At 46.9% G+C, this 24,658-nt stretch overlaps 1 protein-coding gene across 1 annotated transcript in view; it reads right to left on the reverse strand.

Annotated features, from left to right (window-relative positions):
* BCR (BCR activator of RhoGEF and GTPase) overlaps positions 1 to 24,658 on the reverse strand; it is a 94,096-nt gene that overhangs the window by 24,341 nt on the left and 45,097 nt on the right. Inside the window, exons 2-8 of the mRNA XM_066562195.1 lie at positions 23,213 to 23,397; positions 12,447 to 12,551; positions 11,754 to 11,939; positions 8,169 to 8,276; positions 6,731 to 6,791; positions 6,260 to 6,312; positions 5,773 to 5,913 (exon numbers count right to left, since the gene is read on the reverse strand). Coding sequence (XP_066418292.1) covers positions 5,773 to 5,913; positions 6,260 to 6,312; positions 6,731 to 6,791; positions 8,169 to 8,276; positions 11,754 to 11,939; positions 12,447 to 12,551; positions 23,213 to 23,397 — 839 coding nt within the window. The remainder of the gene's footprint in view (positions 1 to 5,772; positions 5,914 to 6,259; positions 6,313 to 6,730; positions 6,792 to 8,168; positions 8,277 to 11,753; positions 11,940 to 12,446; positions 12,552 to 23,212; positions 23,398 to 24,658) is intronic.

Consider the following 24,658-nt stretch of genomic DNA (forward strand, 5'->3'; position numbering starts at 1 on the left):
GGAGCTTCCCAGAAGCCTTCATTCTTCTTCTCTCCTTGCTCATGGGAGTTAGTTGGGAAGGTGTCCCTCCAGCAAGCAGCAGGGGTGAACTGCCAAAAGAGCAACCAAGCATCTGGGGAGGAGAGTACAGGAGAAAACATTTGTGGATCAAGTCAGGAAATCTCTGCTCACTCACTACCAGCTTTTCTTGGAAAAGAGAACTTTCATTAGGGCAGGGTAAAACAGGCATGCCCCAGGCTGCTCAGCATCCGTGGAGCTGAGGAGGGGCACTTCCAGCAAAGGGGCACATCCTTTGCTGCACATGAGTCATCTTGTGGGAGGTTCAGCAGGTCAGAGGGAAACAATCAAAGGATTTCCCAATGGCTTACCAGATCCAAACCCCACAGTGTGGGAGCAAAGGGCACCTTCCTGGACCTCCTGACATGAGTCAGCCCATCCTCTCCCACCCTGGGGGAGCCAGCAGCCCCCTCAGACAGGGCTTGTGCCACCTCAGCTCTGCAGTTTTGGAACCAAGACTTTGGTCAACTCCTCCCACCCAGGGCCACCAACAGCTACTCCTTTCGTGGCTCCTGTTAAATGGGGTCTCCTGAAACACAAGGGTTTTTGGATGGTGAGCCTGCTGTACTGACATATAATAGCTCATGTGGGAAACCATCACTCTACCCAGAGTTACTCTGTTTGATAAAGTAACCAAAGGTGCTAAAGGTCTCCTAAAATACTCTGAAATAACACTGGCTACAGAAAGACCAAATAAAGATCCAAGAGAACATAAGATTAGGGTGATAGGGTGACAGTGGCAGGAAAGTGGCAGAGTGACCCCCTCTCTTCCACAGACAGCCCCCAAGTCTGGCAGGTGTCCTGCACAGGAGCTCAGCTCAGCTTCAGAAAGATGTTCCAGGAATTGTGGGAGAAAAGTCTTGATAATAGAGTGAATTAGGATCATCTTTAATCTCTCACACAAGGTCTGTGCTGTTAACTTCAGTGGCTCTTGCAAAGCTCCTGTACTGGTGCAATATAAGCTCCACGTCTCTTTTCTAGGCCCTGCTTTTCTTTGCATGTTTTCATCTGCTTTTTCTCCCACCCACCTCAGTGCTCTGAACAAAAGAGCTCTCCCTGTACCTTTCCCAGAGCTTGGTTATCCTCTTTGGATTGCCTATTGCTGTCCTCCTCCTCCTCTTACCTCTGTCACTGAGCATCTTCCCCTCCTCTGCTACCAAGCTCACGACTACCTGCATGCTCATCTATTCATCCTACAGTGTTTTCGTGCTGTTTGCATATGATAAATCCTGCTGCTGTCACAGACTGATTAACTCCAGGAAGTGTGGCCAGCTTGTCTGAGGCACATGACAAAAAGTGGAATTAAAAAACCTACTCAAGCAGCCCCACAGCTGCACAAAAGGCCACCTCCCCACTTGTGTGTTGAGGAAGGAGCTCATCCCATGTGCTGACAGCAGAGGCCTGCAGCGTGCGTGGGTGAGAGCCCCAGGAAGGGCTGGGACATGTGTGAGGCACAGGGAGGAGAGGAAAACCAGGAGATGGGTATTGGCACATGGCAGTGAGGAAGAGGTGGTTTGGCTTTCTGCAGAGCGTAGGAAGAAAATGATTCCTCGTGTGTGTGTGTTGCAAGACCAGCACTGCAAAAATAAAAAAAAAAAAGTGATGCTCTGCCTAGGGAGTTAAACTGGCTGCTCTTTGAGCATTTTAATGGCCTCTCTTTCTTCTTCCCAAAGCTCCTGTCACCAGGAGCTCTCTGGCTCCAGCTGTAAGACAGAGTGTGAAGCAGCCAAGATAATTTCTGAGTGCTCTATTGCCAACATCTGCCCAAGGCCTCCAGGAGCAGTAGGCACCAGGCCCCACGCTGTGCATGGCTGTGTCCAAGCTTCACTTCCAGCTCTTCAAAGGCTTCAGTTTGCACTTCTGCTCCCTTGCACACGTCCCTCGTGCTTTCCCTTCTCTAGCAGACTTGGTCCTCTGCAAAGTCAAACAGAAGCCTAAGGCAATGCTAGCCAGTCCCTTGACTGCAGTTTAAAACCAGATTTAGAAACAGCAGAGCAGCTTGCCAAGCAGCCTCTCCTCTCCAGGGCAAGGACAAAGGTGTACAGTAGCACAAGCAGATCTGTGATGTGATCTACTGGGCTTGTTCCCAAAAATGCTGTCAGCTCCCTTGTGTCTGGACTGGTGCTGATGAGACCAGACATGAAGCCACTCAGCCAGCAGTCACCCAAAACTCCAGGCTCCTTTCCTCTGTGCTGCTGTGGGATCACACAAACATCAGTATGAACACTTCAGAGGGGGTGGGAGAGCATGGCCAAGGCAAGGCAGAGTGGCAGCCACCACACTCAGGCTGGTCTGAACTGCCCTGCAACAACACTCTGCAAAGAGCACGAGAGGAGCAGCAGTCAAGAAAGGGACCACCAAGTGAACTCTGCAATTTTTTGCTGTTTCATTAATTCCTGCTTTGCACAAATGCACTGAATTAGCTGGAAACACCAGCCTTGACCTCTGGCAGGCCAAGACACAAGCACTACAGTCATTTGCATCTGGGCTTAGCTGAAAAAAACCCAACATGCAGTACCTAGAGCTGCTCTGCTAATAAGCCTAGAGAAGGTTATTACTGCCCTCCTGCACATAACAGTGGCACATCCTTCATCCCAATGCATTTGTTTTCCTTCTTCCCCAAGGCACCATCCCCAGCAGAACCTTAACCTCATTCCTTATTTAAACCAAGACAACAGCGGTGCAGAAGGATCAGCAGTGACAAGAAGATGCCTCTTCCATGCCCCCAAGGGCTGGGTGACTCTCCACCACTCACAAGGCACAAAGTACAGGGCTACTTAGATTCCCTCCCCCTCCATGCATTTGCTTGGTTCTTTGGAGGGTTAGCAAAGTGGGTATCTGTAGATAATTCATTAAAAAAACTGTAAAAAAGGTAAAACAATGAAAGTAGAAAGAGGGGATGAAAATAAGGGAGCAGGAGAATGTAGTGGACCAAGGTGAATGGAAACAGAGCCCAAAGGCCAGAGACGCCCCCTGGCTCCCCTGCGTTGCCAGGCTGGGGCTGAGGCTCTGCTGGCTCCTCTGTACCGTGGCCCTCAGCAAAGTCTGCTACAGTCAGCAAGGACCCAACTCTGTTCACAGGCTCCCTGCACCAACCTTGCCTTCCCTGCTGCAGCTCTTTCTGGCCCTCTGGGCAGGGATTTTACTCCCTTTGTTCCCATCTCTTTGCGCCACCTGAAATACTCATCCAGCCCAGCAAATCACACCACACGACAGAAAGCTCCCAGTTCCTATGCATAGGTCTAGATCACAACAAAGCCTCTGGAGCTCAGCAAAACTGGGGGGCTGGAGTGCAGGATGGACACCTGGCAGCACACAGGGAGCCCAGCAGGCAGGGCAGGCTGAGTCACTGCTCCCAAAGCAGGGAATCACCTCTGCAAAACAGAACAACTCTGTGCTGATGAGCCTGTACTCTCTCCTGACCTGCACTCCCCTCCTTAGCAGCCTGTCACTAGGGAGATTAACAACTGGCTGCTTTCCCCCAGTTCAAAGCAATCCTGAAAAAAAGAGCTGGAGCAAGAGGCTGGCAAAGGAGATTTGATTCCTCCCCACAATACACTCAAAAGGAAAAAATATTCCACATAAAAGGCAAGGACTGTGAAAAAAGATAACTGAGATCAGCACCTAAGCAATACATGAGAGGAAAAGGCTATTTTACCCTCCTTCCTTTCCACCAAGGAAACTTCAATGGGAGGAAGACAAATAACGAAAAAAGCCATCAAAGCAAGCTGGTGATTCATTAAAATAAAAAATGCATTATGCATTGAGAGCAGTCAATTAGGAGATGCAATCCACACACTGTCCTGTCACCCCAGGGGGAGCACCAGCAAGGCGAGTGGGAGGAAAGGATAAGTAGAAAAGGAAAGATTTACAGGCATAAACAAAACCCAGTTATGACCCCAAGCTGAGCAGCCTGTAGGAAGGAACAGCCATCACTAACCCACACAGAGTGGCTGGGAGCAGATTTGTGTTTCTGCATTACTACATGGAGAGTGAACACACCTACTCTCAGGACACAGAGGGTTCAACTGGGGCACTACTGCTTTGATAGAAGTGGGATATTGGTGCCAAATGACTAAAGAAAATATTCATGGTCAGATTCCCAGAGTGGAAGGGAAGTCCTTGTCTTCCCTGGGCTCAGGAAAAGCTGTGTGCAGTGAGGAGGGGCACAAAGGCTTCCCAGTCCCCTTAACAACCCCACAGCCCTCTCCTCTGGTATGTCCTCTTCCTCCCTCCCCACATCCTACCCAGAGTCACTGCAGGACCAGTGAGAGTGTGAGCAGGCCTGCTGAGCCTGTGCCTCCCCTCCTGCTTTCTGAGACCTGACAAATACTGCTCCAAAAAGGCATCAGCAGGATCATCCTCCTGAGCCCCCTCCCCTGCCTGGGCTCTGGCACCTCATTAGGATTCTGCATGACACGTTTCAAAGGCTGCATCCCTCACGGAGATGCTGACAGACAAGCAGAGAACACAAACTGCTCCCTCCCCTGCGAGGGGCATTCTAGCCTGTGCTTTCTGCTATGACTCAATCAGCAGCCACTTTAACGAGGCCATCCCCTGTCACTGAGGCACTGGTGACTGATGGCTCAGCTTCTGCCTCAGCCTCCAACTGCTCAGCCCCTCCTCTTCTTTTCTCAGCTGGAAATGTCCTCAGTTGACAAAATGAGACAATGAGCAAGACTTGCAGGACAAAGTGCGCCCAATTCCCAGAACTGCAGCGTCCAGCAAACCTTTTGTCAGCTAAATATCAGGTTAACAGCTAAAAGCAAGCATGTTTAACTGTCAGGATTTGGGAATAAATCATGAAGGTTCACAGTATCTTAACAATCTCCTGGGCTTTGCAAAAGATGTTTTTGTACAGGGTAATTTGGGTCACTGCTGATCAGCCCATGTCTGGAATGCTGCCACAGCTCTTCTTGCACCTTTACTATCTGAGCTGCTTCTCTCTGTGTCCAATCTCCCAATCCTTCCCTCTCAACCCTTCTGCCAGTCCTGGCCTTTCTTTATCAGGAGGGACTGAATCCCTTTTTAATGGACTTACAAGGCAGCTGAATCAACCACTGAGGAATGCAGACTCCACCACAGAGAAGCTCCATGGTCTCCCTGCACAACAGTGCATGCAGGTGAAGGATCTGCACATCTCAGACCTTTCTGGGTGCAGTGCAGCTCCTTGCAGAGCTGAAAAGGGTTATATTTATTACACTCCCAGAGTCAATCATCTCTCTGGCATTCCCAACCCATTCCATTTGTTTTGCTTTTCAGTCATATTTACAACACTCTCCTTTAGAATAAAGATGCAGAAAATTAATTTTATGGTGAAAATTAAGATGCTGGAAAACAGCTTTTCCTAATCTTTCATGACTTCTGATGTTCCCTCAGCTTTTTCTCCTCCTAGGCTTCCCATTTGGTTCCAGTTTGCAGGTAAAATACAAACCCATTTAGTGCATGGCAATGTGCATCATAGGAATTACGTATGACAAATGATTATAACAATGCTAAAGACAAAACTCTAATCACACTTTTCCTCTTGGTTTCCAAACTGTTTTCGGAACAGAAAACAGAGGGAGCTGTACCACATCCTTTAGAGAACAAGGACATTGGATAAACTGTATCTTAGCAACAAACAGCTTAAGAGCATAACTTCCTAGTCAGCTCTACAGAAAAGACATAACCAGTATTTAGAAACTGAGAAAATAACAAGACAGGAAGACTCACCTCCCCTTTCTTTACAGTCATGGACTGCCTGCGAGGAGTGATCTCCTCGTTGATGCTGGAGAGGAAGTTCTGCGAGATCCGCAGAGCATCCTGCAGCAGGGGGTGGTCAGGGTGGCTCACAGGGGTGTGCTTGAGCAAATCCTGGCAGAACACAGACAGAGAACACAGTCACAGGCAGCACTGGATGGCAGGAGAGCCCGAGCACCCTACTCAGAGCTGCAGGACAGGATGCTCCAGCTTCTTCACGCAGATGAGGGCAAGGCTTTATCTCTAGATAAAGATAAAAATACCCTGCACTTCTTGGTGACATCGCTGCAAAGATAGCAGCATCCTACCCATAGACTCCATCTCCTTGGTGTAAAGGGAAGTGGCTCTTATGCAGCTCAACAGGTTTATTTTTGCAGTCCTGCAGCTCCATGGAAAATCCGAAGGTCGAAGAAAACAGGACAGGGGTCTAAAATTTGAAAACTCCCCTTCAGACACTTACATGCAGGACAAGTGTGCTGCGGGTCACTCGATCCACTGGCTTGTACAGCAGAGCTGTGGAAACAAAGCAGCAGGAATATCAGGAAGAGTGAGTGGGGAAGCTCCTTCTAGCATGGGCTGTCTTCCACTCATGTGCACGAAGACAAGCACTGTGGAACCTGATCTTGACCAGGCTCTCTAAATGCCCCCATAAACCCATCACTGCTGGGGGTTGCATTTGTGCAGATGCTCTCTTAAAATCACAACAGCCCAGTGGCTGGGCTGGCTTTGCACAAAGGCACTGCTGAGGTTTGAAGCCAGGAGGCACTTCCCCATGCAGGCAGCCTACTTAGCAAAAAGGAACTGACTTCCCAGGCAGAGCCAGCAGACCCCATAACTTTGCAGCATTAGAAAAGAAAAAGAGAGGGTGGAGGTTTGGCAACAGCCTCCACACAGTCCTGACAGACCAGTCTCCTCTCCATGGATCACTCACTTTCCAAGGAATTTTTTGTCGTCTGATCTTTAGATTCCTTTGTGCTTCTGGCCTTTAGATTCTGAAAGAAAAAGAAAACCCCTGTAGCAGATGGTGAATCACCTTGAAATGTCACATGGGAACACAACAGACTATCTGCTCCTCCAGGGGAAGGCCTAGGTGTGAAAGGAGGAGAGCCCTATCACAGTTCAAGTCAGTGATGGAAATGACTTTCCTTCTTGGTAAATGCACCACTGCCATGTCACAGGCACCCCACACATCTCAAATATTAAACAGTGTTCTTAGGAGCACCTGTCAATAGACATGCAGCAAAGCAGAGAACCACCTACAGCAATGGGGATGGGGGAGCTTTTAAATCACCTGCAGAAAAGAGATGTCCATAAGCACACAGCCACTGCCAGCAGCAATAAATAAAGTACAGCACTGGCACTCAATACCCTCAGGTTACACTTCTTACTCCTGTACTCAGAGCTGGGTGACCTTGGACACGTCAGCTCTTCCACAGCAGCACAGGAACACTGTCTGTGACTCTGCTCTCTGCCATGGGCCATTGCATTAATGTGCTCAGCTCCAAAATTCTCACCAGGACACAAATGCAGAAGTACCATCATTCCAAATACAGTAGATACTGGCATGATTCAGAATTATTTGTCAGAAACAGCAAAACTGAGAGATCATATTTTACCTCTTTCTCATAAGTCTCAAGGGACATGTGATATAGAATGTACTCAGGAGTTTTCTCAGAGCACTAAACGCCCTCAGCTCTGATGATTTATCTGATTGTTTTTAAGGAGACACATATGAAATTCATGTTTTCCTGGCAACTGAGTTCTTCAAGAAATAACCACTGCAATATAAAGAGTCAATGAGACCATGCACTGCAGGGAAAGCTGATGGTCTGGGAAGCCTGAAAAAATATTCAAAATGCTTTGAGACAGGTACTCCTCTGTCAGGGAGGAAATCAGAGCAGGCCAAAGAATAGTATTATAGATTTATGGTTGACACATTTGCCTTTTTCATGAGAGAATTACCCTCTCCTCTCCATGCCAGTGAAGCCTGCAATCCCACTGACAGCCACAGTGCAAGCCATTAAGGATGGCTTTTATACCACAGCCAGAATCATCATTAGCAAGAGAAACATTTGAGAAACTCACATGGAGCTTTCCCTTCTAGTAATGCATGAAGGGGGCACAGAGCTGGAGAAGTTCAAAGCAATGCCAGTTTCTAGCAGATTCCCTGGGTGGGGACAGCACACAAAGGCTGTGTCTGTGACCAGCCCAGGGTACAATTCAGTGTAAGGACACGAGCTGAGTCTGTGGGAGCTCACAACTCCTCCAGAAGTCAGGGCTGCAGAGGTACTTGGAGAATAGACAGGAGTGACATGGCAGGGCATTAGTCAGAGCCAGACAGCTCGTGTGTCTGAGCACCGTGACATTACCTCAGAGATTTCAGCAAACTGAGCATTGGCTTGGCAGCATTTCTCTGCTGTCTCCATGGCAACCTCATAGTTATCCACAAAGGCCCGGTACACTCCCAGCTGGCTGGCCTGCAGGAAGCAAAACAAAATATAATAAATGCTGGGGAAAAAGACAGTTTGGGATGGTCAGGCTTGGTATCCAGTGACCAGGTCATGTTTCCTTCACACCAAACAACTGCAGGGAATACTGAGCAGGCCCAGAATGACATCTCTGACCTCTTAACTTTGTCCAACCAGTACTGCACCCAGTTCCACCCTATGCTGAACAAGTTTACTTGTGAAGGATGTGAAAACCTATTAGAGTGACACATCCTTATTTCTGACATCTATTTTTCCTTCTAAACTGCCAGATTAGTATCTATTAATATTGCAGCTCATTGATGTAACTGGAGCTGCTGGCTTTTTGCCACAACATATGAATCAGGGAGGAATGATTCAGCCCAACAGCACAAATGTGACCCCAGTAAGCTACTTGTTGGCCTTTGCATGGTGGATAGACTAAATCAAACCCAGATATTACCCATATCTGCCTTAGCGAGCATTATTATAAGGGCAGCAGAGGGCTGAAATGTTTGGATGGCAGTGACTGGGGCACTAGGTGACAGAAAATGGCACTTTTTTCCAGCAGAAGGAATATGGAATTGCTCCAGAAGAGGATGGAACAGGCCTCAGAGAGCAGCAGTAAGTCATTATTATCACAGAGTCTTAGCACTGACACCGTTTGCTGACTTAGGAACTTCAGCCATATTCATGCCAGAGAACACAAGATCCAGCCTGGGAAATCCCTGGGTAGGCTCCAAGCTTGTCTGGAGTGCAGAGCTGGCTTTGTGCTGCAGAGCTGCCAGGCTGGGCTGGGCACACCTGAGGGCAGCAGCCAAGGGTGCAGCAAGGGGACACTGCCAGGGGCTGCACTCACCTCAGCACTGCTGCAGCCCACGTGCAAGAGGCAGAGCAGCAACTTCCCCACTGCTCCTTCCCTCTCCTGCTCTCTCTCATAACCATTGTGCTCCCCACTCTCTGGGGAGCTTTGTGCCAGAGGTGATGGAAGAAAAAAAGCCACTCCCAGGACAACATTCCCTGCACCAACTCAGTTAACAGGGCTGAGAAAAGTGAGCTATTTCCTAGGTGACATTTTACTGAAAGACTAGAAACCAATCTCAACCCTTACACAAAATAACACAGTTATGACTGAAGCTGAACTGTGCTCACTTACACCAGGGATGACCCCGGCAGCATGGAGAGAATGAGATCTGTATTTGCCACTGAGGCACCATCCTGTGAAGAAGCTGCTGTCAGAATTACTGCCCATTTGCAGGGCTTATGCCATTCAGATTTGGATGATGCCAGCTAACATGGCAGAGCTTTAAAGTTTCTCCATTCCCATGCAGCTCTTTCATTTCCTGCTACTCTTGAACAGTCTTTCTAAGCTTTCATTTTCCTCCTCTGAATGTGTCATCACAAAGACATCTTTTTCATTAAAAACTGAGCTTCCAATGAAAGCAATAATGCTCACACACCATTTTCATGCTGATTAATTTTTTTTTCAATTAAAAAGAACTCACTGAAAATGAAACAAGAGTTGGTAGAAATGGTTGGCTTTTGGACATTTTTTGTTTCTGAGGCCTATCTGTGAGCATGTTTGCTAAATATGTCTTCATTTCTAAAAAGAGCTCTAAAGAGTTTCCTTTCTAGCTGTAAAAAAATATGCACAATATATTCTCCAAAAATGAGAAGCGTATTTCACTCCCACACGCCTGGCATCTTTTCTTTTTCTCAACAGGAAAAGGTGTAATAACAGTCAATTTGACGTTGCAAATAGATCATGCTTTGTGCCAGAACACACAGAATTCTAAAACTCTTTGCATCCACTATCTGTAACTTCAATCTACTGTGCTGTTTTTTGCGTGAGTACAGAAAATTAATGTCCCCAGGGACATTTGGATATTTCAGTGTTCATCATCAGACTGCATGACATGACCACGAGTAAACAGTCTGCTCCAGAAGATTTGATGTACATCCAGTGGAGATGCCTTATAAAGCCTGATGTTCTTGCTGTCTGTCTCATCTTGCTGCTTCCCAGTGCCTGCCAGGAGTTATTAGCTTTATCTCATCCAACAATTCCCACCACTGCTCTACCAAAGCACCCGAAACTAAAGCTGCCATGCCAGCTCCAAGCCTCCTGCACTAGGGCAATTTGTTCCTTTGTTTCCAATGCTAATCCAACAAAATCATCAATTCTGTCACAAAGGCAGAAAAATCAGAGGAACATAGGAGCAGAGGAAGGGCTGAACTCCTGCACCCGAGATCAGCCAGCACCAAGAAATGGTCTGAAACAAAAGCCTGAGTGTGTGTGCAGTGAGTAGAGGGCTGCTGGACAGCCCTGCAAGGAATACATTCAGGTCTTCTCCAATTAGTGCTATTCCCATTGCTGCACCACAATTCCAGGGCAGCTTGTGTCACTTCCAGCAGCCTTCTGTGTCTGCTCCAGCACCCAGCAGCAGCTGGGTTTGTCCTCTCAAACCAGCTGCTCAAACTGCATACCATGAACTATTCACCAAGGCACCAACATGACCCCTCCTGGCTAAAACATGCTGGCAGGGAAAAGCAGATTCCTGGATTTTCATCTTGAGCTGCTGGCATGTACAGAAAGCATCATCCTCCAGGCCAGCTCCCCCTGCTCCATAGGGGATGGGGCTGATGCTGGGCTACACAGCTGCTAACAATTGATGGACCCTGGTAAAGCACACTCCCCAGCCAATAAACCCCTCACTGGAATGTCACTCCTACCCTGAGAACCAGAGGCACCTCAGGAATGCAGAGCTTCTTTTCTTTTCTAAAAAGGAAAAAACAGCTCCTTTAATCCTTTGCTCTCTGCACATGCTAGGGGAGAGGCTGAAGGGGCCAAAAAAACCTCCTAGAATGCAAACAATTTGTCATCTGGCTCAGAAACTCAGCAATTTTAATTCAGCCTCAGGAATATGCTGTATGTGTCTTTGTCCTTTTCTGCACTCAGAATTTTGTTGAGGTTGCTTGGAGGATTCTCAGCTGCAGGTTGACTACATCAGCACAACAGCAAGGGGAACAGAAAGGCCAGGACAGTGGCAGAAAAGCAAAGCCAATGGTGATGACCAAAAATCAGCAAAGCACCAGAGAGAGAGGGAAGGATGAGTGGGGGAGTTCCACAGCAATGAGGAACACTTCACTGCTGGTGTTCAGAAGTTCACTTGGTAATACTGCCACTCTCCCATCTCCATCTACAGGAAATGCTTCGAGGACTCTGCAGAAACTCTGGAGATTCAACATTTATGTGAAATTCTATTTATTTTACCACCAGAGCTTGCTGCAGTCTTTAATTAAAGACAATGAAAGAGCCACTTTTGCTGTAGGGCCTCCACTGCAGTGGCAAAGTGAGGAGGTGAGAAACCTCTCATCTATTCCAGCCACAGACTCTGATCCCTTTGGTGTCTGCAGCCACCAGAGGGAACCTCCAGCTCCTGTGAGATGGGTGAGGGGTACCAGCACCTTTGGTGATGGCAGCTGACTCACCAGCTTTTGGAAGAGGTCCCCAACACGCTGCTGGTGACTCCACTGCTGCACTCGGGGAAAGAGCCCATCATAGAATTCCTTGTGGATCTCATAGAGCTCAGGCACTTTGAAGAATATTGTCTCAATCTGCTGACTGGTCAGCACGGGCTGGGAGGTGGTGGCAGCAGCTTTCAAAGGCTTCATAGGCTGAAATGAGGAAAGAAAGAAATAATTATAAATAAACTATGAACATTCACCTTTGCCACACTGCAACACATCCCTCCATAGAGTTATTTTTCATCCTAATGAAAAGTGAGATTTGCATTGACACAACTCCTGAAAGCTAGACATGAACAAGGTCTCTCAGGAGGATCAGCCACCCCTGGCAGGTGGATTTTCCCTGGTTATTAATGCTGCAATTAAAATCCCTTTGCACTCCATTTCCCTGATCTCTGTCCAACAGTACATCAACATGTAATAATTAGCACAGGATACCTAAAGAGAGCTCCTGGATACTGCCACATTAACAACTCCCAAACTCTGCTCCATCCACTCCTTCCTGCAAGCCTCCCTCTCTACTGGAGGTGCAACAGGTACTTTCTGCACCCAGCAACTTGTAACCCATGGCATGTGGAGCTCAGGGAAACTCTGGACAGGAGCAGCAGTGAAAATTCAAGCCCCAGTGTTTGCACTGGCACCTGGCCCCAGCCTTACCAGCAGCAGGGCCTCCAGGTGGCTCAGGTAGGTTTCCTCACTGGCAAGGATTCCTGACAGGACCCATTTTCTCATCTCCAGGCCTTTCTCCAGGTCTGGCTCACTCTACAAAGAAATTGTTTAGGAGAAAAAAAATTTTAAAAATTAAGAGCAGGTTGCAGGGAGAGTAAGAAAAAACCCCAAGAATGAGGACAAAGAGTACAAGACCATTCAGTTGACCAGAGCACACTTGCTTTTTCAATTTACTTTCAGACTAAAAACCAAAACATCCACTTGTGATGAGCATCTTGTTTCTAGAAATATGCAAACATAGAACACAAAAGAAAAGCATAAAGAAAACATAAAGAAATTTTTATTTACTAGCAACTAATACCACTTAGATTATTTACAGTTTGCAGCTTTAGTCATCCAACTGTGGTGTCTCAATTAGGTGCCCAGACCTCTTTACAAAATTCAAAACATAGAACTTAAAAATTCAGAATTCATCCTCCTAAACAAATGTTAGGGCCCCTGTTCTGTGCAATGCCCTCCCTCCTTCCCCAGGGGCTCTCCAAAGCTGTGTTTGTGAGCAGACAGGATCTCTGCTCTGCCCTCCCCAGGTGTGCACAGCCTGACCTGGCTCCCCAGGGCTGCTCTTCCTCCCACCCCCCTCTATTCCCTGAATTATTTTTCAGTGCCACCTAGCACAGTGCCTGTTGTTAGTGAGAGGATGGAATAACCAGCATGGCTTGGAATGCACATGCTGATTTTCTTATTGGGATCCCATGAAGGAGTTCTTCACCAGAACAAGTGAAGAAAGAGAGGGGGGGAAAGGCCCCACATAACTGCATTCAAGGGCTAATGGGGAAGACTTGCATGAAGTGGGAAGAGAAGCAATAATCCCTTCTGCTGAATTTCAATTATCCTTCTTCTCAAAACTGTTACCTGAAAAGTGTTTAACCTGATAAAGTGAAACTGAGTCTTTCCAAAAACTCTAGAAAAAATTGGCCAAGCAATAAAGGTTATAAATAATGAGAAACATCCCCCTTTCACAGAGTCCTATTCCCAGTTCTTTTTATTTCTGTCATTCACAGAAATAGCATTTTAAAACTCTTGCAGCCTTTTTATGTTGTTAAATGTCTCTAAGAATAGAGTCAGAAGTTGGCTCTGAAAGGGTACATGCTTTTCAAGGGATTTGGGTAGGTTTTTTGGGGCTCCATCCTACTCTTAATATCCAGAGGAATCTTCAGCTTTTGATTTCACAGTGGGAGGATCAGGAAGCAGAGCAGTACACTCCACTCTAGTGACTGAACATACAGCCCCACAGCTGCCCCCCAAAAAGCTCCACTTAGTTTAGGGTCCTCTGCAGATGTACAGATGAGGTACCTGGGCTAGAGGTTCAGTTTGCAGGAATTATCACATCCTGTGACTTTGAGCCTACGCACAACACAAAGAAAGAAACAGATCCTCACGCTCCCAGATATTTCTGGATTCTGTCTCATCAATAACCATCCTGATTTTCAAACAGTTTCATTAAATTTCACAAGCTGTATTCTAGCCTAAAAGACTTGCAGCAACTACTTCGTAAAAATTTTGCAAGGTGTCAAATGCCACCACCACCTCTTAAATAAAAGTGGCAGACAGAAGCTGTTCTAAGGAAATGAGTAAGATTTACACACACATTAGGTACTACATGGAAAGAAGAACTTCTCTTTGCAGCCCACCCTTCAGTGGCATTCAGTAAGAACCACAGTGCCTTTTAAAATCTTGAAAGGGCATCTCAAAGGCGGCAGAAATTTGTAATTCACCAGTCAGTGTTCAGAAGACTTCAGAAGAACACAAGTGACAAAGTCCATGGTAAAATGAACACTGCACCAGACTGTGCATCCATGGCCACCTGTGTGACTGGCATGGAAATGTTCAACAGGGCTGTGACCATCCCTTATGGACTCTGTGCCAGGAGTGCCTGGATGCCCAGCTCATGGACCACTTTGTAAGGCATGGTACACACACATAATCAAGACAGGCAGCCCCAGGATGGTTAACAAAGATTGCCTTCATCCAAAGAGGAAGGGATGTGGCAGCCCTGGTGCAAGAAAAACCCAATTGCTCTTGGTTTCCAGAGATGTCTTACAACACTTACAAAAGAAAAAGTGCAGCTACACAAAGAAGCATTGAGAAAAACTAACAGTGCTCTAAAGTCTGCATTGCTGAGGATGAGGTAAGTGGTCAATATTGACACAGCACTATAATTATCTTTACCAGGTTCTCTTGGAGGAGGTGAGGATTTAAAAACCAGCTGGGCGCGTTTGTAACATCTGTAAAGAGCAGCACACAATGATAAGTTATTGAAATGACTTAAACTTGCCCATCATGACAGTGGCACACCCGTTTTCCTTCAAGCACTGAGAACAGTTTTCTGTTCACAAGAAAAAGCTTTAATTTACAGGCCAGCCCTTGCTGGGCACCGTCAGCTGACAGAGAGGCATTTTCTGCCAGAATGTTAATTTCCTCCTTTAAGAGATGCACTTTCAGAGAGACAAACATCTCCCAGGACACACTGCAGGCCTTCCTTCCTGCCCATTACCACAGGGGCACTGTGCAAAGTCCACGGATTTGTCCTAAGCCTTTGTTAACAGGGGCATTTGTCCAAGTGTGATGCTTGCAGGAGTGCAGCCACAGGACCCGGGGCAGGCACTGGCTGCTTTATGCTCTGCACAGCAATTGCTCAAGAAACCCTCAGGGGAGTTGTTCCAACAATCACAGGGCACATTACAAGATCTCCAATGCAGTACCTCGAATTTACATACAGCTTCCTCCAGAGTGAAAAGATGATCCCCTGCTCCTGCTGTGCCAGGGATCAGTGCAGCACCAGGGAGCTGCTCTGTGCATTGTGCTGCTGCTCCTGTTCCCTCCCGGGAGCTGTGTCCTGACAAGAGCTCCTGCTGAGGGAGGCCTTTGCTCAGTGTCAGCTGGGGCTGATGGAGCACCAGGAACATCTGGAAAACAGCCCCTGTGCTGCTTCAGCCTCAGAGTACTTTTAAGTCACACATGTTAAGAAACGTACTCCAAGACTCAGAAATTCACTTGGTGCCAAAATCAGGAGGAAGAAGAGTAAGTTATTAATTTGGTATTACAACATTCCTCACTTACAGACCTGGGAGCAGGCTCACTGCTCACCCAGACCAGCAGAGCAGTGAGCAGGCACAGACTGTGGCATTGGCCTCCCATGCTGCCCACAGCAGCCAAGCTGTGATGCACTCTGGGCCAAGGGCATTTCTGCTTTGCCTGTGTCTGGCACAGAAGGGGAACAAAGAGCAACACTGATTCCAGCAGCCTCACTGCCCTCTGTTCCTCTCTCCAGCCAGGACAGCCAAGAGGGAACATCCTGGGCATTGCTGTCAAGCTTCCCACCAGTACAGGGAGACCTGCCAAGGCTGAGGACTCCTTTCCCCTTCCCTGGCAAGAAGGGAGCAGTTTGAAATCTTGGAGCTGCTTGTGGCAAGTGGAGGAGCTGGTACCACAGCTACCAGACCAAAGAGGATGGGGAAAACACACCTATAACCAAAGTGCAGATGGGATGTTCCCAGCAGGAAGTGGGAGCAGCCTGCATTGACAAACTCCAAGCACTCAGCAGGGAGTGCCAGGTGGTCAGCAGTCCAGCCCATGCTTCCTCCCCAGCTCGGTTAGCCTGTTTTCCACTTGCACAAGTCTGACTGGTATTTCATGCTCTGACTGTCCCTGCCTCTTTGATGCCAGCATCCATGTGTAGCCTTTCTCCACGGCCCTCCCATCTTTTGGCTGCCTCTCTACCCACATTTCAGAATAAAGCTTACAGAGCTGTACCAGGGCAGCACTCAGAGCATTCCTGTCTCCCTGCTGTGGGAGCTGTGAGGACCAAGCACCCAGCCAGACCTGAACAAACAAGGCATCAGTGCTTTGCTTCCACTCCTCGTGAATTACATTAAAAAACCACCAAAACAATAAGGAAGGTGGAAAGCAGGCTACAGGAAATTACACAGGTATCTCATGCCCATAAGATCCCAGTGTTCTCCTCTCTTCTCCGTTGGGTGATGCTTTTTGCTATTCCAAAGCCTTAAAAACCAAAAGATTGAGTCACAGTGCAATCTTGCAACCTGAAGCACGGCCAGTGAGAGGGGTTGGAAGCTCTGGAGATATCAGAGAGCACATATTTGATATCTGGAGATATCAGAGAGCACACCCTGGCCCCGAGCCATGGCTGGGCTGGATGTGTTTACAGCCTGTCAGCCTAAGTGCTTTAGTTTACTAACCAGCTTGGCATCCTGTGCTGTGTTCAATTACTGTGAGGTTGACATTCACCAGCTCCGAGGTTTAGACAGATTCAGCTCCTCCTGACTCTGGTTAAAGAGCTCAGGGCTGCCAGGTTCTTGTTTAAATTAACAGCAATAATTGTTTTCTTGCAAATGTTAGCAGAGCACAGATTAAGAATCCAGAAACCACAATATGTAAGGTTTTGCAAAGAGGTTGCTGCTGACACAGCTCTTTTAAGAGAATCGGGGATTCAAAGTGGGTGTTTAAAAGGCACTTTAACTCTTCCTTTGGTACAGGCTGTTCATACACCATGCAATGAATGTGTTCAAAGGAAGGTTTCCCATAAGGACAGCTCACAATCTCATACAGAAGCTGCCAGCTTACCAAGGAGAAAAACATTCTGTTCAATTTTTCAAGTGTAAATATGTTTGAAAGCTTCTGCTGGAGGTGTCTCATTGTCCTGGTGATATTAAATGGGGCAAATTCTGTAATCAAGCCAATCATGCTCCATGTGGGGAGGGGAAGCAGCAGGGAGAGGAGCCAACATTATTTATAACATCAGTACTGGTGTGCCAGCTCTCCTCAGGAAGGGCTGACATCCAGGCAGAGCCTTAAGGAGCAAAGAATTGGAGAATAAAAAGGAAAAGCTTCATCTGTTGGGGGTGGTGAGGGGAAAGTGACAGTAAAACAAAACAAACAAACCAATTCAAATACTGAGAGGAAGAAAGGATGATTAGGAAATGCTGGAGGGGGAAGGACAAGCTAGCAAAAGTAGTACCAAGAGGAGCAGTAATCCCATTTACTGTGTAGCTTCAGAGGTCAGCTTCCTGCATCCCCTTGGGACCAAGCTAGGAGCAAAATCCACAACCTGCTCTGCCCCAGCCCTGCTCTTGCTGAGCTGGCAGACAGCAGAACAAAGGGATCTGATCTGAGGACAGGCAGTGGCTGCCAATGCTGCACCAACCATGGACACACAGCAGAAAAGGAAAGAGAAATTCGACCTGAAAGCCTGTAAGTGCCAGCCAATTTCTCCCCCAAACAGAACAGACAGTAGGAAGTAGTAGCAGGAGTTTAGCACCCCTGCCTCCCTTGCTTTGATATATGCAAGATTGGAAAGATCTGTTTTGTCAAAAACTCATCTTCTAAATTCCTGAGAAGGGACTCTCCTCATTTCCTGGGGCAGTGGAATGAGCTTTGCTCTTCCACTGCCTGCCCTGCCCCCTCCACAGAGCCCTGTGCACATCCCTGAGCTGCCTGTGCTGGGGAGCATCCTCCAAGGCCTTTCCTACTTCTGCAGCCTCTCCCGGATGAGGAGCAGCACAGGGTGACAGTGAGTGAGGGTTCCCCTCTCCCAGCCCTCTCTGGCCTCCAGGCTGCCAGCCACCCCTCCAGAACCCTTCTCCTCTGAAGGCTGTCACTCACTGAGTCTCCAGCTGTCCCTACACCTCCCTGCGGCCTCACACTGTACCAAGCTCTCCCTCTGTCCTCCTCTAACTGTATCCAGGTATTTTCTCTGCTCTTCACCCTCACAGACACATTCTCTCTCTTTCTGGGAGTGAATTATCACTATTTTTTACCAACAGTCTGACACCTTCTGAAGCTACCAGCGCTGTCTTATTTGGCAAACATTTGGGCTGACATTTTCCAAGAGAGATTCCCAGAATTTCTGTAAAGTTCAATCATAACAGTTCAGCTGCTACAGAAAGGAAGGTTTGGGAAAATTTAATCTCTCCTCAAGTTAAATAAACAAACATCTTAAGCATTAGTGGAACCTATTTCTCCTTTTTCCATTGTCCCTGTAGGCTTGCTTGAGAGCAAAGTTTGGCAAAAGCACTGGTTTATGGCAGGACATGCATCAGCAGCCCAGCCTGAGACTCCAGAAGAGCCAGAAGAAATGGAGCAAGTTGGGTCAGACTCTACAAACATTTGTTAGGACCTCCTCTCCACACAAATGACAAGTCAAGGGCTGCTGAGACCCACACCACAAACAGCTCCGGTGCCTGTCCCTCTCTGGGGCACACACAAAAGCAATGCCAGAGCAGCCTTGGCCTCCTCCTTGGGCAGCAACAGCTTGGGCAGTGGGCAGGGAACAGGGGGAATGGGAATGGGAATGCTCCAGGGAACAGGGGGAATGGGAATGGGGATGCCCCAGGGAACAGGGGGAATGGGAATGCCCCAGGGAACAGGGGGAATGGGAATGCCCCAGGGAACAGGGGGAATGGGAATACCCCAGGGAACAGGGGGAATGGGGGAATGCCCCAGGGAACAGGGGGAATGGGAATGCTCCAGGGAACAGGGGGAATGGGAATACCCCAGGGAACAGGGGTAATGGGAATGCCCCAGGGAACAGGGGGAATGGGGGAATGCTCCAGGGAGCAGGGGGAATGGGAATGGGAATGCCCCAGGGAACAGGGGGAATGGGGATGGGGGAACACCCCAGGGAACAGGGGGAATGGGGGAATGCTCCAGGGAACAGGGGGAATGGGGGAATGCCCCAGGGAACAGGGGGAATGGGGGAATGCTCCAGGGAACAGGGGGAATGGGGGAATGCTCCAGGGAACAGGGGGAATGGGGGATACCCCAGCTGTGGCTGGAGTGGCACAGTTTGCAGACAGAGCAGGCAGCATCTCCTCATCTGCTCAGGAGATCCAGGTGGTAGGAGGGAGTACAAAACACTGCCCAGGTGCAAAGTGTAAACACCACAAAGCTCTGGAAGCCAGCTGCAACTCCAGAATGTGCTGGGAGTCCCCCTACACACTGAGGGAACAGCAGGAGGCTCCCTCACAAGCAGTCCAGGAGGTTTCCCTTCATTCTCTTCCAGCAAGAGACCCTGCTGCTGGCAGCCTGCACTTTCTCCATGGGGGCTGGACAGAGCAGGTGAGTCCTGATGTGCTACCCAAGCATGGGCCAAGCTGCTCTAGGGAGGTGGAAGAACTCAGACAAACTCCGGGCAGAAAATTACACAGCCCAGAGCAAGCCCATAAAAGAAGTCAAAGCAAAATGCCCTCAATATTCAGTTAGCAAAAATGCAGCTCCCAAGAGGTCTCATGGATGAGGCAGATAAACATCACAGCAGAATGCTGCAATGCCTGTGTGATGATAAGTGAATTACTTAGATTTATATTTATAAAAAATAAATTTAAAACGTCAGTTTGCTACATTTTCCATTTTCTGGGTGTCTGACTGAAGTGCAGTTAACTCTTGGCTGCAAAGTGAAATGAATTTTACTTTAATGTGAAGAAAGCTGTGCTAAAAGTCAGAACCTGGTTTTGCAGAACATTACACACCTCACATTAAGCACCCAAAATTAGCAGATGCTTCTCCCATAACCTGTCTGCCCTGATTACCTGTGGTTAGTGAACATACCATCCTCTTATCTCACAGGAACACTGCAGGACAATTAAGACCTGTGTGGCATTCCAGCTGTATCTGGACTTCATGGAAATGAACACTGTTGTACCCAGACTGGAGTTTGCAGTGTCCTGTAAATAAGGTGCAGCTCTGGAGATGAAATATTGAATCCACTGAGTACCATTCACTGTATCCACTGCACAGGAGCCCACAGGAAAGATGGGACAATTGAGTAATTCAAAGTTATCATAATGATTCAAGAATTCTTGACTTTACACCCTCCATGTTTTGCCATGGTGTATGTAGTGCATGCATTGTGCTGCTGCATAGAGTTCACTTCACTTCCAGACTCTGGTCATAAAAATAATCTGAAATTTTCAGAAGTAACTGCAGGCACCTCAGTTAAAAGTAAAAAGGGCAAGAAGACAACTTGAAAAGCAAACCCATCTAAACAAAACATGTTTTCTGCTAATCAAGTTTAGTACCAAAGAAAATGGAAGAGACATGTCCTGGTATTTCTGGTCCAACACACGTCATGTGTTTGGCTCAGCAGTGTGTTTGACACTTGACTTTGTTACTGATGTCTTTTCCACTGTAGCTGAAAACACAGCTCAGCAAAAGCCATCTCACAGCTCGTGATGACTGAACTTGCTTAACTTGCTTGGGAAATACCTGGATAGAAATTAGACTCTTTCTGCTTGTCACGGACTGCCCAGGGACTGTCACCTGTGATTAAGACAGGCTCAAGTGAAGCAGCTGAGGTTCTGATTAGAAGTCCAATCTGTGTCAGGACACCTCTAGATTTTGGAAGCCCTAAAACATCTTTTTATTCTCAGAGAAAATAATGCAGCAATTTATGTTAAAAATTATTTTTGAAGAAGCAGCCTTCAAGCATTACTAAAGTAATTTTAAAATTAACTGCTGTTAAATGCTTATGAGGCAATATTCAAACAAATAAAGTAAAAGATGAGCTATTAGGCAGTGTCTCCTCCAGGCCTCCAGTCACTGTCATAACTGGTTCTTTGAAGATAACTCTCAGCCATGTGGAGTCACACACTGTTTTTTCCTTCATCGTGAGAAACATAACCTGAAAATCTCAAGCCAATATTAAAATGGTTTTGGAGCTTTTTGAATTTACTAATGATAATTTCTTCACTCAAAAGCCTCTTAGATATCACAAGAATTCTCATCTTGAAAGATAAGAAAGCATCTCAAAATGAATACACTAAAGCATAAGCAGCTAACTAGATTCTACACTTTACAGTCAAATAAAGTTAAGCAAACACCAACAATATATCTACTTGATAATGCTTTAAGAGATCTTGACAATGAATTTTAGAAATGAGAAAGAACAAGGACGCTGTTTCAGGAAGGATTCTTAGCCCAGAATTCATGCTGGAAGAAGCAAGCATAGCTGTGACAGTAACCAACAGAGAGCAGCAGGATGTGGATGATGGTTGGTGGCACTTCTCAGACTCTCCTTTTGATGCAAGATAAATAAAACTGCCTGATAATGGTGATGGTGTTGATTTACACGTACACTGATATCTCTAAAATATCCATAATTATCTTCCATGATATCTTAATTAACAGGAAGGAACAATATAAAGGCAACACAGAAGTTAAAACACTTGGAGGAGAGATTTCAAAGTGTCATTTACAATGTGGGAATTCGAGATTGTTTGGCACATTTTCTTTGAAGTACTGTAGGAAGGAAGTGACAGTTGTCTTTGTGCTATTGAACATCTTTATGAATGATTTGGGGAACCCAAAAGTTTGAAAAAGACAAAAATATTCAGGAAGAAAGTAACTTGGGACTCAAGTGTTCTGCAATCTATTGCAAAAGGATAAAAAGAAACAAAAGGTTGAAAGTCAAAGAGACAAATCCAAGCTGAAACTAAGACATTTTGGACTGTGAAGACAGCAGAGCCAAGAGTTCTTCACCAAGGCAGGCAGATGTCCCACTCCCAAGAACACTGTAAAACCAAAAAGAGAAATTTTCCTGAAGTTCCAAGCTATAGCCATGCTACTGAACCTGAAAGAAAACCAAAGCAAGGCAGACTGCAGGGCCATGTTAAGCCACAGGTCAGGCAAGGCAGCCCCTTCTGTATTTTTAATCAATGATAATTGATGATACAGACAGTTATTTACTGAATATCAAACCCACTACGAGCAGTGGCCATCTCCCAACCAAAGTCACCATGTAAGAGCTGGCATTTTTAATTCTTTTTATTCCATTTTCACAGGGTGAAGGAAAGATCTTCCAGATGCTTGATCAAAACCCTTAATCTACCCAAAAATAACTGTGGTGTTTGTGAGGGTCCCCAGGACGAGGTTAGAGATGAGAATCTGACTCCATGTTCTCAGAAGGCTGATTTATTATGATATTATACTATATTGTATTATACTATACTATATTATACTATACTAAAACTATACTAAAGAAAGAGAAGGCTTAACAAGAATGAATAATAAAAAAACCCATGACTGAATCAGAAAGTTAACACAGCTGGCTGTGATTGGCCATAATTGGCCAAACCATTGATTGGTTCACATGGAACCAATCAAACATTCACCTGTTGGTAAACAATGTCCTAGCCACATTCCAAAGCAGCAAACACAGGAGCAGCAATCAGATAATTATTGTTTTCATTCCTCTCTGAGGCTTCTTAGCTTGCCAGGAGAAAATCCTGGGCAAAGAGGAATTTTCAGAAAATATCATGGTGACTGTAGGGGGATAGAATATAAGAAAATAAAGATAGTGTAGAAAGTAATCTCACCCCTAAGGAGCTGCAGCTGGGCCAATTATCAAAGATTAGGAACAGCCTGACTTTACCAGGCCACAGCTGTAAGCAATGAGCAGAAGATGCTATAAAAGAGTGGGGTGGCTGCTTGAGAGGGGAACTGGAGTCAGTGGCTGCTTTGTGAAGAAGAAAGAGTCAGTGCTGTGAGGAGCTGCTCATGAGAAATGCCAAGAAGGCGTGAAACTTTTGTGATAGGAGACAACAGCATGGAACTTTTGCAGTAAGATGACAACAGGTGACAATGTCCCACAGCACCAGCAGTCCCTGTCTGTCCCCACTAAGCCCAAGCACCCCTGGCAATGGTGCTTTGCTGGAGCAGAGAGGCAGGGGAGGACTCACGGATTTGGTGGATTCCAGGGAGCCCGAGGACAGTGTGTCGCGGCTGCCGCGGCTCTTGGAGCTGAGGTGGGGCGAGGAGGAGGGCGAGTCGTCGATGAAGGGCATCATGTCATGGTGCCGCCGCTGCTCCTCCGCGCGCTCCGCATCGAAGGCGTAGCCAGGCGGGGTCCCCCCGAACGGGGCATCTGCAAAACACAAACCACAACACGGGCTCTGCTCAGCCTGCACGGCCAGGGCACAGCCCCACAGCCCCTGGGCCACGCATCAGGAAAGCAAACACACATCCAGGAGAGGAGCAAATATCATTAAATTCGTGTTGTCACCAAAAGTTCATTTCACTTATTCTAAGTCCTAAAAAGCAAAGTCCTTTCTTGCATTAGTTGTTGTTTAATTACAGCTCTTTCCTCCACATCTTCCTTCAAAAGCATTAACGTCAAAATAAATGATTTTGCTGGCTCCATAAAAGTTGCCAGTCTGGGTTTAGGAACCTACTGGGTAACAGACTCTGGGTTTTCTGCCAATCAAGAGCAGATGATGCCCCCGCCAGTTTAGGTAAGATATGCAGGGGGATAGAATATAAGGTAGTATGGAATGTAATCTTACCCCTAAAGAGTTGCTGCAGAGCCAATTATTAAGGATTAGGAGCAGGCCTGATGTTAACAGGCCACAGCTGTAGCCAATAAGAAGAGTGTTATAAAAGAGTGGATTGGGTGGTTGAGGGGAACTGGAGTCAGTTGGCTGCTGTGAGGACAAGGAAGAGTCAGTGCCTACAGGAGCTGCCTACAAGAAACATCAAGGAGGTCTGAAACTCCAGCAATATGGAACCTTTGCAATGTAATGACAATAGAACCTTTGTAATATAATGACAAGATAGGTAATACCTAACTCAGTTTTCCCCTAACTCAGGGGAGAATTGTAACTCTCTCCATACCTCTCAGCAACAAGAAGTGTAGCAAAGGTCCTACATGTCAAGTGAACCAACCTACTAGCAAAAATAAAATCCTAAAAGGTCCTCTTCTGTTGCTGCCCCTCCTCCTGAGTAGCACAACTGCTTATGGCATCTTTAGTTGCTGTGTACAGACACTGCTCCACTCCAAAAATCTGTAACAAGGACACACACACACTGAACAGCTCTTTTGCCATAAGTTAAAAAGCTTTTCATCTCTCTGCACAAAGAAATATTCACAGAGGAGCCAAATTTGGTGTCCACACAGTGACACTGCACCAGGACCTCCATGGGCCTGTGAAGCACTTTCACCTGTCAGTGCCCAGCAATGTCCTGTGTGTGACAGGGACAGCCATGCACAGGCCACTGCCCACAAAATGGCAGAGCTGTTCCTCCTCTTCTTCACAGAATGCCACCCTTCTCCCCAGACTGAAAAACAACCCCAAGGAGATAAGCTAGATCTGCCTTTAGAGAAGCCAGTGAGCTCATGGAAGACAAAG

This window comes from Molothrus aeneus, chromosome 18, assembly GCF_037042795.1.
Source record: "Molothrus aeneus isolate 106 chromosome 18, BPBGC_Maene_1.0, whole genome shotgun sequence".
Lineage (NCBI taxonomy): Eukaryota > Metazoa > Chordata > Aves > Passeriformes > Icteridae > Molothrus > Molothrus aeneus.